Below are 13,890 nucleotides of genomic sequence, written 5' to 3'. Positions count from 1 at the left end.
AAACAGGCTGCTTGCTTTCCTATAATGTATCTAACAGCCATTTAAGAAATGTTTTAGCTTCTCAAATAGCAGCCCTCTCATTGGCCACTTCATAATCAACAATGCCTTGATCAATGTGCTGAAAATCATCAACCCTCAATAGGTTGCTGAAATTGACCAAAAGGAGGTTCACTTTGTTGAAATAAATGCAGAAAACTATCAAACATGTCTATAGCCCACACATTGGGCTAATTTTTGGAGTCCATGAAGGGCTAAACAGAATGTTCACCAAATATCACATCTCTACTAACAAAATTTTTGTTGGTAGAGGGTTGGTACAAGCGGTGTCCTTTACTTTCTGCACTATAACCAAATAAATATGCATTTGACAGCCTTGTCTTCCAATTTATGTCTCTATGGTTGGTGCACCAACCATATGCCAAGCAACCAAACACATGGATATGTGACACCATTGGTTTGTGGCCATTCCAAGCCTCATAATGTGCACAGTCAGCCAATGCTTTAGTTGGGTTGGGATTCACACATGATAGCATCAAACCAAAACTATGGGGGCAGCTTATTGTGTGACAATATACAACGTGCGATTTTTCTTTCAGCCACACTATTTTGTTTAAGTGTGTAAGGTGTAGTATACTGATGGATAATGTCGCTTTAGCCAAAAAGAAGTAGAGCACCCATGACATATATTCCCCTCTGGATCGATATGTAGTGTAATCAACTTGCATCTAGCACCATTTTCAGTCAACTCAAAGAAAGTTTTAAAGCATGCAAACACTTTGGATTTGCGCCTCAAAGCATATGTCCAACAATGACGAGCGACAAGTCATGCCATCAATGCAGGTAACAAAGTACAAGTATCTTTCAATGGATTTGACACGCATGGGCCCACAAACATCATTATGCACAAGCTGTAATTTTTTATCACAATGCATAGTACCACCCTTGGAAAATGAAGCATAATGCATTTTGCTAAGTATACAACTTTCACATACATTGTGAGTAAGGGCTTTCAATGGAGCGAGATCACCCACCATACTTTTACTTATAACATCAGGCAAGTACCATAATTAAGATAATCAAGCTGGAAATGCCATAACTCAGTGTCATCCACAATGGTGGCATCAACATGTAATACATATAAATGTTTCCCATACTCTCCTCTCATATAAATCAAACTCATAAAGTCCATTATACAAAGTACGAGTAACAATGAGGGCATCCTCATCACTACAATCATAGACATTGCATCGATCCATGTGTAGTTTAAACATAAAACCAGCACATGCAATGGCTAAAATTGAAGGCAAATTTTTCTTTATGCCTCACACATACAAGACTTTTCAAACATGATAATTTTCCCATCCATTGTAATAATGGGAATCCGACCAATGCCTTGAATGGCATACAACTGATCCTGCCTTTTATACATTTGCATATGATACAAACAAGTCACGAAAGAACATTATGTACTAAGAAGTGCAACTATCCAAATACCATCATGCATAAGACTAACCAATGTCCAAGCTTGCCAAATGTGCGGTTGCATCCTTTACATTTGCTGAATTTTCAGAATCCTGATGCCCGATTGTTTCTTATTTTCACGTGCCATCCTCTTTCTGCATTCTTCAATTAGATACCCCTTCTTTCTACAATAATTGCACCTCTTTCTCCTAGCAACATCATCCTTGGTGCTTGAGGAGTCCATAGAAGAACTTGTTTTGCCTTTTCCTTTGTTACAATGGTTGGTTGCAAATGCTTGATTGATTATCCATACTTATATTAGAGGGATTTAATCTTGATTGCTCTTCTTGTAACAATAGTGATACCAATGCATCAAATGTGTAAGCATTAGCATCTTCTTTTGCAAGTAAACAAAGTGTAGTGGAAAAACTCTGATAAGTATCCGGTAGACCAACCATGACCATAGATACAAGAGATGCATTGGCAATAATTTCATCAATCTTAGCAAGTCGCTTTGTGATGTCCTTGATAAGTGCATGTAGGCATCCACAGAATCACCCTCTATGTACAAATGAAGCAATCAATCTCAAGCGTACAAACATCATGGCAAAGGAGCAGTAGAAATTACCATATGCCAAGGGAGCAAGTCAGAAGATCAATCTCGTAAATAAGATCCAATTGCCAATGTAGAAGACCTTTTAGCTTAGGAAGGTGTCTCTGAACACCAGGTGCGAAATCAAAAACAAAATCATTTTCAGTAATCCAATTATTCCAGCAGCCCTAAAAATGGAGAAAAGAAAAGAGAAACTTCATATATGGGTGTGCCAAAGTGGGGCGCAATAGTGAGACAATATCATCACTCATCATCATCATCATCATATGATCATTGCATGTCTTGTTCCTTCTTCCCTCACTCGTCTTCTTCACCTTCCTGCAGTGGAACTTGAAAGTTCTTGTGTAGCTCCGCCTGCTTTTCCTTCTTCTTCATCCTCTGCTTCTTCCTTAACTATTAGCTAGAATGCACTCCCCGTCCTCCCCTCCCACTAGCACTTCCCCCCCCCCCCTTTCAACCAACACCTGTGCAACGTCGAGCCAGGCATCTATGCAATGTTGGGCTCCTTCGACGATACGAAATCCGACGGTTCGACGTTTGCGGGAAATAAGATGAACGGCGGGGGCACGATAGAGCACCATCATCAATATCATATCAATCATACCATCGAAAATTCGGTGGTTTGAAAGTATTGCGGCAAGGAGAATCCCACCAACCATCACACGCCCAAAGGAAGACTTCACATATCTTTATGTTGCGTCGTGTTAAACCAACTTTCCATGATAGTCATTTTTCACTAGGCCTGAGATTTATGCAAGTCCCAAATAATATTGGCATTGGTGGCCAACCAATGGTGGATTTTAATCATAAGGTGATACACTATATTAGCCAAGACCTTTCCAAGATGGAGTCCACTTGCAAGTTCCTGATCCTACCATCAGGAACTTGCAAGGAAGGATGATCAAAATCAAGGGCAAAGAAGAACTCCCTACGCTGTAGTGTCATCAAAAGCTAGTCCCACAAGTCTCTATATCTTGGAGGGATCCAAAAAAGCCTTTTGGTAGTAAGGAAAGACATTAACTCCTTGCGACTCACCAAAGTGGCATCAGAAGCAAAAGATAAGACCAAGGGTCCCATACAATTAAATTTAGGATGCTTCTTTTGTTCCCATCCCACAAAAACAGCTTGGACATTGCTAACAATTCCATCTAAAAAAAATTAGAGACCAAGCGAACCTCCATAGGATGTCATTGAACCTTTTGAAGACCCAACTTCCTCGAGTAGACTAGCCGAGTCACCAAGAAAGTGGAAGATGAGGAGTAAGGGGCATCAACATTAAGACATGCCACCAAGAACTCCGATTGGTTGTATTACCATGAACCAGAACCAATTGTTACAAAAAGAAATGGTCAAACAAAGAACCAAGGGTGTCGATAAGTGTACATGGCATGAAAGGGAGACCATCGAAGAGCAACCATGTGAGTGTGTGCATCTAGAATAGCCACACCACCTATACTTTTAGGTCTGCAATCATGGCTCCAAGAGATCCACGAGATATTAGCATGCAAAGTATCCTTTTTCCATAGCATAAAATGAATGTGTATCGTAAGAATATTCAAGATAAGGGGAAGTTAAGCTCCTACCAACACGCAGTTGCTCTCTTGGCCCCGGCATCAAACCAACGCACCCCCCATTGTCCCACGGTGTGAGCCTTTATGCCGCTAGTTCCCCGCCATCCCCCCCCCCCCCCCCCACCTCTCCACCGTCTCCCCCCAATGCGACCCCTCCCCCCCCAACGCGACCCCCCCGGTCTCCCCCCAACACGCCCCCCCCCCCCCCCCCCGGCCGTCCGCTCCTGCTCGACACCACGCCTTCTACACCCCTGCACACCTCACCTCCCCTACCTCAATCACGCCACTGATCGTCCGTGCCTAGAAACCCCCCCCCCCCCCCCGAGCCTGAACCCACACCGTGTCCTCATACCCAAGGATTTGGTTCCCTGCCCCTCCGCCATGACCCCACCGCCTCCACCATCTTTTCCCGTATTATGGCACGTGGCTCTGTCCAATAGGCCTAACACACTCATTCGCCTCACTACTACGAGCTGGACTACAGCGGTGTCCAACACCTCCCCCACCATGTAAACAAGCATTCCCCACCCCCCTACCATCGGCCCTTCTCCCCTCCAGATGCCCCCTTTCTCTGCAGCAACATCCCCCCCCCCCCTTCGACAGCGCATCAACATGAGCGGTGGATCCTCAGCAGGGACGCGCAATGGAAACATCTGGTTACAAGCCGGTGCATTCTACAAGTGCCCCCCAATCAAACACCTTGCACATCATCCTCTCTGAGGAACAACTCTTGGCCATCCAAGCCACAGAGTTGGAGCTAAAAGAAACAGCGATCTTTAATCAGGTCGTTGGACACTCAACAGACCTAGCCTCAGACCTAGCCTCAACAGCAGGGAGCAGGAGGGCGAGCGATGCCCCATGGGCAGAGCGCTCCGCAACTCTCCACTACCCGCCCCACCTGGCAAGACCACAGTCCCCCACATCCATCACCTACACCACAGACTACCTCACCTGAGATCCCACAATCCCCACACCCCTCCCCCCGTTTTCCATGCCCTCCCCACTGACGCTAGCCACCAGCCCCCCCACCCGCCACATACCTCCAACCATCCCTCCATCCCCTAACCCCCCTCTTCCCCTCTAGCATCTCTCCTACCGAGCATCCCCTTTGATCCCCACCCATATATCATAGCGTACCTTATAAAATCTTAAGGCACCATTTAGTACCGTATTTTATCGTACCGTACCGTATCGTACATTTCGTACCTAACAACTATGATGAGGATATTATGCATTACTCCAATATTGGAAATGTCCTATTAGTGGGTAATCCCAATGCTTGCACAGCACAAAGACATATTCCCTTTCTCGAGAGCAAGGACCACATGTATAGTGAGATAGCATCAAAGGAGATGGGGCTCAACCGAACATCACAAGACAACCCAGTGGAGAGACTATGGTGACCAATTCGCGAGATTGATACCCTATTGGAGCTTGCAAAAGATGGATCCTCATATACCCTTGGAGGAGTTAAGAGCACAACTTGCCAAAGCACTTCACACCTCAACTGCCATGTATTTTCCCCATGCATGCCCCCATTTCACCCCTATAAGAAATAACTTGGAGTTCAGAGCACAACTTGCAAAACTTGCAAAAGTAGTTGGAGGAGGCATTTAGAGCACAACTTGCCAAAGCACTTCACACCTCAACTGCCATGTATTTTCCCCATGCATGCCCCCACTTCATCCCTATAAGAAAGAAAGATCATCTCTATTGGAGTTTGCAAAAGATGGATCCCCACACACCCTTGGAGGAGTTTAGAGCACAACTTGCTAAAGCACTTCACATCCCAACTGGCATGTATTTTCTCCATGCATGCCCCCATTTCACCCTTATAAGAAAGAATGTCCCACAAAATAGCTAGCACAATGAGAACTGCAAGGAAACCCACCTTTGTGTGTAGCAAGGCAAAGCAAGACGGGTCTATACACACAGCCAAACACATTCAATCTTTCGTCACCTAGTGCAAGTGAAAAAGAGGGCATATCTATCCAAATTGAAGCACAATTCCTACCAGCTACTCTTGGGACAAGATATCAAGGAGGTGTGGAAGGTATTCCGGGAGTCCCAAGCCTATACACATACTACCTCCCCAAAAACGTGGCATGCATATGCTACCTCACTATACCAAGTTACTCGGGCAGCCCCTACTGCCTCAACCACCAAAGGACAAACCCACATCATCTACCTTCTTCAGCACACCAAGGGTTCACAACACCATCAACAGGCTCTACAATGGCTGGTTGGGCCCAAGGCCATTATGGACTAGTAGGAGAGCACCTACTACATCCAAGAGATACCCTCGCACCTCTTCTAGCCCGCTTGTTCAACACCACCCTATGTGAAGGCTTCCCTATCAGTTGCTTAGCTAATACTATAGTACCAATGCTGAAAGCAAGAGACCCCATGGCTCCTATGAACTATAGAACGATCATGGCTGGCCACGTGCTACCCAAGCTCTGAATCGATACTAGGGCATAAGCTGAGAAAATGGGCAGAGAAGCACCAACATCGAGCATATGGACAAGAAAGGTTTAGGACAGAATACTCCACTCTTGATCATATCCTCACACTACATGTGATCATCAAAAGGAGAGCAATGCACAAGGGAGGTGCGTATACTGCTGCTTTGTGGATTTTTGTATGGCCTTTGACACACTACCATGTGCCAAGCGCATGTAGACACTACAAGAGCTTGAGGTCTCAATGGAGATGAGATGGGGGTATGTATAAGTATTACAGGACGAGTACAAGTGCTAGGAGGGCTGTCACAGAGATCACAAGCACCATTGGAATGAAACATGTATGTCCGCTCTCATCTACCCTATTCTGCCTTTATATTGATGAGATATCACATTACATTGATAGACTTGGAGAGCAGGAAGCAGACCTGGGGGGGTATTGATAAACATATTATTGTATGCAGATGAAATAGTCCTCATATTCAAATGTAGCACTTTGGTCTTGCAGGCCGATTTGGCCTTTTGTAGACATTAATATAGCTTTCTTTCTTTCCCTCCCCCCCTGAACCTCCAATCAACCTTCCATCACTTGCATAGCAATTTTTACAAAGTGGCAGCCTTCTTAATCCATTTTTCAGCTTAACCCTTGAACAAGTATTATTTAATTTAGTAATGCCCAGTTCCTAGTATCATCACTCACAATTATAGATCAAATAATTGCCCTAGGTCAAACTGACACCACATACCACCTAGTACCTTTCAAATATAACTTAATACAACTTTTTCCTTTGGCACCAACAAATATCTTGGGATTGTTGGCTTGATGTCGAGAGATAACTTGCTTACACATCATGGGCATCTCACATTTGCACATTTGATTATTAACTTACTCAAATGCCAAACAAAGCATAAGCAAAGCAACAAAATTCCACATCCTCATGATAATGAGCACAGCAGGGGTGGCTGACAAGAAGGTCACAAACACGCAAATAGGGTGGTGGCAAAGAAACACACAAGGTGTTGAGGAGCATAAGAAAGCAAATGGGCAAGACGGGTTTGGCAAGCAAGAAAACAAGGCAACAAACAGCAATCGACAATTCACAACCGTGTGCACACCATATCAAGCTAGGTCCAATCAGCTTCTATCAAGCTTTCACGTCAGCTATGTCAAAAGTCACAGCTTGATATCAAGCCACAACATTAGCTATGTCAGATGGTAGGTCAACATCAAATTATTGCAACATCAAGCTATCACATGTCATCCCTCCAATAAATACAAAAGTGTTCATGTTAGGGTAGTAAAATGAAACCTACCTAGGTGAGGTCAATGACATTTGATACCAAAGGGGACAATTTGGGGTCAATCACGGTAGCAAGGATCCTACAAGAACTTCCAAGCAATGTGTTCACTCTTCTCCATTGAGAGATCTCCAATCCATCTCCACTACCCTTGGAAACCAAGTGAATCAATGCCGCAAATAGTCTCTTTGGCATGTCTATAAATGTCATGATCTCTGCAAAAGTTGTTTTAAGGCCTATACCACGGAGATCCAATAGCTCAAAAAGAAAGTCATGTCCAATCCATTATCCCCTAGAAACTTGGCTAAAGGTATGGCCATATGCACCTATCCCTATTCTACTAGACTTGACTCTAATTTTATTGAGATTGCAAACAAGACCTAGATCTAATTTTTTTGAGATTGCATACAAGACCTAGATCTAGAAACTTCTCTCTAATCTTTCAATGATGTACACATAAGACCACACCAACAAATGAGGACTCAAACCAAAGTATTACAAGTACAAGTGATAGATATTCTTTGAATTAAGATATTTGGTATGCACCTATCAAATCTAAAGACACCAAACTTTGTAGACCTTATCCAATCTTTTTTCACTAAGCACACGCAAATAGAACATACCAACATAAGGAATCAACATGTTGGCCTCTTGAGGCCTTGCCCCAACTGTCATTGTCATTGTAATATGTCGAGTTTGAGCAATAGCAAGTGCCCACTTAAATTGGTCATTAGTGCGTGCTAAGCGTTTGATTTTCAAGGGTGAGTCTTTTGTCTGCAAAATTAGACATATATAATGAAATGATTAAAGAAAGACTTAAAAATGCTCATTGCTTAACTTAAATTATTTTTCTCAACATCCAAGAAAAAGCTTAAATTAAGCCAAACCCAACTAATCTTTGAGCTCTCACTCACTGAAAGAACACAAATAATCATCAATCAATGACTAACCAAGCATTTTTGCCCACTAGGAATGGTCAAACCAACAAGCTCACCATCTAATGAGTGAACATCATAGAGCAAAGGAACAACGAGGGATTAAGGATGTACTTATACATTAAGCATGTGTGAGAAATTTCCTTAAATATAACCCCACTAACAAACTTTGCAAGCAATTGCACAATTGTATTTGACATGCGAGGTCCCCAATGTCACTAGCATGTGATTTTCTAAGTTTATTCCCTCCTAAATCTTTATACAAGAAATAGTACTATGTCATATGAAACAACCTCAACAATATGGACCACATATACCACCAGCATATTACCCACACATCAAAGTTATCATTACCCACCACAATAGTTGCACAACACAACATCTGAATTTGAACATGCTACAGCTTTCCATAGTAGACATCATGAGATGACTTCAATGCACATTATGACTCTCTCTCTCTCTCTCTCTCTCTCTCTCTCTCTCTCTCTCTTTTCATAATGGATGTTATATTTATAAAGTACTAAACAACAAAAGAGTTACAAAAGTCATGGCAAAGACACAGAGAAAATTGCCATATGCCAGGGAAGTAAGTCCTCCCGAGGGAGTAAGTCAGAGTGCCGAATGAAATCTATCTACCAATGCAAGAGACCTTTAAGCCTCGCAATATGTCCCTGAACATTAGAGGCTGAATCAAAAAGAAAAGCATTCCGAATGGTCCAATTGTGCCAGCAGCCCTAGTATCTAAGAAAGTGAAACAAGATCTTCATATGCGATTGTGCCAGTGTGGGGTATTTGGGCCGTACAAAAACCCAATCAAAAGGGCTTAGCGAGGAACCAACCACTGCTCGCCAAACCACTGACAAGAGTGACCAGGTTTTCTTAGCGAGAGGGCAAAAAATAAATCGATGACGGGCCGATTCCACACTAGTGATGCAAAAGAAACAATTGCTCTCTCTTTTTTTTTTCGTAAACAACAATTGCTCTCTCTCTCTCTCTCTCTCTCTCTCTCTCTCTCTCTCTCTTTCGTAAAAGGTAATTGTATTAATTACAAAAAAAGTACAAGTTTACTTGATTACAAGATACATGATGGCACTCAGCCATCATATGAAACGGTTCTAGTTCTAAGAGTTACAAGGTCATGGCAAAGATGTAGAGGAAATTGCCATATGCCAGGGACGCAAGTCCTCCCGGGAAAGTAAGTCAGAATGCTGAAGAAGATCTATCTACCAATACAAGAGACCCTTAAGCCTAGCAATATGCCGCTGAACATTACAGGCGGAATCAAAAAGAAAAGCATTCCGAATGGTCCAGTTATGCCAACAGCCCCAATATCGAAGAAAGTGAAACACGAGCTTCATATGTGGCTGTGCCAATGTTGGGTATTTGGGCTGCACAAAGACCCAATGAAAGGGCCTTAGCGAGAAACCAACCGCCGCTCTCCAAACGGCTGACAAGAACGACCATATTTTCTTAGCGATAGGGCAAGAAATAAATCGGTGACGGGCAGATTCGACACTGGTGGTGCAAAAGAAACAGTTGCCATTGGATATTCGTTGCTTGGAAAGAGCCGAAGCAAGTGGAAGACCCCCAATCATCACCCTCCAAAGAAAGACCTTATATTTGAAGGGTGTCTTGTTCAGCCACCCTTCCATCACAGTTTTCCTCCACCATGACCGGGATTTACGCAATCCCCATAGAGCATTAGCTTTAGTGACCAGCCAGTGATGATCTTTAATCAGAAGATGATAGACCTGGTTAGCGAAAGCTTTGCCTAAACTCAACCGGCCTTCAAAGTCCCAATCCTGCCAAGGACAATCCGAAGCAAGGGCAGGAAAGGGTTGTTTGCTCTAGACCACCATCAAAAGTTGTTCCCATAAATTCCTGTATCCACGTGGGATCCTAAAGATCCTCCTTGCTGTATGAAATGATATTAACACATTGCGACTGGCAAGGGTGGCATCCGCGACTGAAGTTAAGCCCAAACGTGCCATACGGTTGAATTGTAGTCGAAGCTCTTGTTTACCTTCCCATGAAAGTAACCGCGAGACTGCCAGTAATTCCAGTTGAAAAGAATTAGCATCTAAGCGATCCTCCGCCGGATGCCACTGAGCCTTCCGGAGAACCAATTTCCAGGAACATACCAAATGGGCAAGCAGTGATGAAGAGGAACAAGAGAATCGGGAATCGGCATTAAGAACATGCCACCACGAACTCTGGATTTGGGTATTGCCATGCCGAAGCCCATGCTCCTCAAGGAAATAATGGGCTATAACGACCCACGGATGATGATCCGAGCACATGGCGCGGAAAAGAGACCAACGGAGGGCCAGCATGTGAGTTTGGGCATCCAAAATAGCTCCGCCACCCATGCGTTTGGGGGTGCACGCATGCGACCAAGAAATCCAGGAAATGCCTGCATGCAAGGAATCTTTCTTCCATAACATAAAACGAATAAACTGAGTCAGAGCATTCAGAGTAGTAGTAGTCCAGGGCAGCAAGGGCAAGAAATATGTGAGCATCGGCAACATAATTGTCTGGGCTACTTTGAGGCGAACATGGAATGGCCAAGCCTGAGACTTCCAATACAGGAACTTAGCCGCCAATTTCTGAAAAGTCCACTGTAGAAGCTGCTTTGGGGGAACATCAACGCCCAAGGGGTAGCCAAGATGCCTGACAATGGAGCCACGAGGCAAAACGATACCCTGCCAATTCAATGACTGCAAATCCGACTCCGTGCAGCTGAGAATGGCTGATTTCAACGCATTGATGCGAAGGCCGGAAGCCTGACCAAAGAGAGCCCAAACATCCAATGCTTTGCAAATGTTATCCTTATCTGCCCGCAGAACCATAAAATTGTCATCAGCCAAGGATTGACTAATGAAATGTTGTCCAGAAGGAAGCGACAATCCAGCAAACTGATTGGAAGCTGCCATATGAGATAACATCGAAAGAACTGGATGAGTCGCAAGGGCAAAGAAAAGAGGGCTCAATGGGCATCCCTGTCTAACAGAGCGGGCAAGGGCAAATGACTCGGTAACGCCTCCATTCAACATGACTCGCGAAGACGCCGCTGCACTGATGATGTAGATCAGTCGAGACATCCGATCACCAAAGCCCATAGCAGACATAAGCTCTGCAACAAAAGACCACTCCAGATAGTCGAAAGCCTTTTCCAGGTCCAATTGAATCAGTACGACCTCCTGATTAGAATGCCTTGCATAATCAATCGCCAGTTGCGCATTTAATACATTGTGCAAAATGTTTCGGCCCTTAATGAAACCATATTGAAGAGGATGCACAATGGCAGGGAGATGCTTGTGGAGCCGATTCGCCATTACTTTGGAAAAGATTTTGTACATAGAACCCATTAAAGAAATTGGGCGCCAATGTTTTAACATAGACGGCGAAGGAACCTTTGGAAGCAATTTAATAAGTCCTTCTTTCCAAGAGGAAGGCATAATCCCCGTTTCCCACACCTGCTGAAACAAAGCCGTCAATGGTTTCGCCAATTGGGTAGCAAAAACCTCAAAGAACTAATTGGTGAGACCATCCCAGCCAGGACTTTTATCCTTGGGTAAGTGTAACAAAACATCCATAACCTCCGCCTCACAAATATCTGACTCCAAAGTGGCTTGCATGTCCTGCGGAATCTGATTACGGACCAGGTCATTAAAAACTGAACGGGCCTGAGTAGTTTGGGCTGAAGGTGGAGAAGTGGAACCAAGAAGGTCGATGAAATAATTCCTACACATATGCACAATAGTCTGCGGATCAAGGACCAGGTGCCCTTCTGCATCCAGGAGTCTAGTCATATTCTCTCTAGCAGGAGAGGCATGGAGGGCTCGAAAGAACTTATGAGTCTGACACGCATTATCTTGCAAAGTCTCCGTCAGATGCTGCAATTTGGCCTGCTGATACGATTTCAACTGAAACTCTTGAATAAGATGAGCCACACGCATTGCCAGTGCTAGTAGAAATGCATCATCTGGAGTGTCCACCAGCAGAGAACAGACCAAAGCCAGCAAGTCCTCCGCTGCTTGCCGATGCCGTCGACAAAGAGAGGCATGATGGATTCCATACTGCCGAGCAACCCGCTGCACATTAGAGAGCAATCGGTCAAACGAAGCAGTGCCCAGAGAGGAGAAGTCCAGTAAGAATCTATCAATCAATTGCTGCATATAACCCTGAAAGATTGCATGCTTCAAATAAGACGAGTTAAAACGCAAAGGGAGCCTCTCCAGAAATCGCTTAAAAGGTGCAATGGGTTGTGCTAGCATCTCAAGCTGCAGAGGAAAATGGTCCGACAATGCATATTGCTGCAACACTTTCATTTCAAGCATCTCAGGGAGGAAATCATCATTCTGCATGATGTATATGCGGTCCAACCGCGACCATGTTGTTGCATACTGGGCAAAATGGAAAGTAAACCCTGTAGAAGACGGGTGCAGCCAGGACCAGAGATCTTGCTTAAGAACAACAAGAGCCAACTCATGCCACCTACGGCTTTCCGGCGCGTCCATTACTGAATGCTCCGATGTGGACTGCGAAGAATCAATACACATATTGAAATCCCCCATGAAGAGGCCCCGTCTGCCAAGTGACAAAGAAGTTTGCAAAGTATGCCAAAGCTCCCGGCGCGATAAAGGATCATTCGGAGCATAGAGACCAAGTAACCATAAGATTTCTCCATCGAATAAAATTTCAATCACCACAAAGCGGCCATGCACATCATTTTTTATAAGAGGTTGATATTTTTCGTGTACAATCATGAGCACACCAGAATAACGCATGGCCTGTGTCCCTGCATAGAACAGACGAAAGCCATGGCAATCCACAACTTTTCCAACTTCACCGTGACTCTTGTGTTCAACAGCACACAAGACATCCCACTGATTCTCATGCAATACAGTCCACATGGCATGTTGCTTAAGGCGGGAACAGATTCCTCGCACATTCCACGTGGCTATTTTCATGGGTGTTTTGTAAAAGAAAATCAGGTACGAAGCACAGCTTGCCTCGATTTGACCTTTTCTGCGAGAATGTCCAGGACTCCCTCATCCAAGAAATCAGCCAACACGGCAAAAGAGTTCTGCGGACCAGATTTGGAGGTAGACGGCATATCTGCTGGCTTGGGAATGGAGCGGGGATAACGACGATCTCACGGGGTAATGACGTTGCCTCTGGTATCAAAAGCCAGCTTAGCTGGTGGACCCTTTGGACGATCCGAATACACTCTCCGTGTGGGCTGAGGACAAGGGGCAGAGGAAGCCATCGCAGGAGGAGAGTGCTCCGATGGCAACATTTCTTTCCTGCGCATATAAGTACGCATGGAATCTTGTGACGCAGAAGGCACAGAATTCTCCATGCCAGCAATCACCCTGGTACCTTTTTTTGCGCGTACTTCAACCCAGTCTGTGTTGTTTACCTTTATCCAGAGCTTTAGGTAGGTGAATAGCATCCTGCGACGGGACATCACATACCATATCTTCCATGGGTAGCGCAACATGCCTAGCATCTGAAGTGTGTTGCTGTTCTGGGCATTCGGCCAT

At 44.4% G+C, this 13,890-nt stretch overlaps 1 protein-coding gene across 3 annotated transcripts in view; it reads right to left on the bottom strand.

Moving 5' to 3' along the window:
• PTAC14 (plastid transcriptionally active 14) overlaps positions 1-13,890 on the bottom strand; it is a 163,738-nt gene that overhangs the window by 67,127 nt on the left and 82,721 nt on the right. For all 3 annotated transcript variants that reach the window (XM_087700341.1, XM_087700338.1, XM_087700339.1), the window contains exon 8: positions 8,030-8,180. In XM_087700341.1, coding sequence (XP_087556467.1) covers positions 8,030-8,180 — 151 coding nt within the window. The remainder of the gene's footprint in view (positions 1-8,029; positions 8,181-13,890) is intronic.

Source organism: Lygodium microphyllum, chromosome 19 (assembly GCF_053477565.2).
Source record: "Lygodium microphyllum isolate KBCC chromosome 19, Lygodium_microphyllum_v1.1.10, whole genome shotgun sequence".
NCBI classification, from domain to species: Eukaryota; Viridiplantae; Streptophyta; class Polypodiopsida; order Schizaeales; family Lygodiaceae; genus Lygodium; species Lygodium microphyllum.
This window is presented reverse-complemented; position numbering and strand designations above follow the sequence as displayed.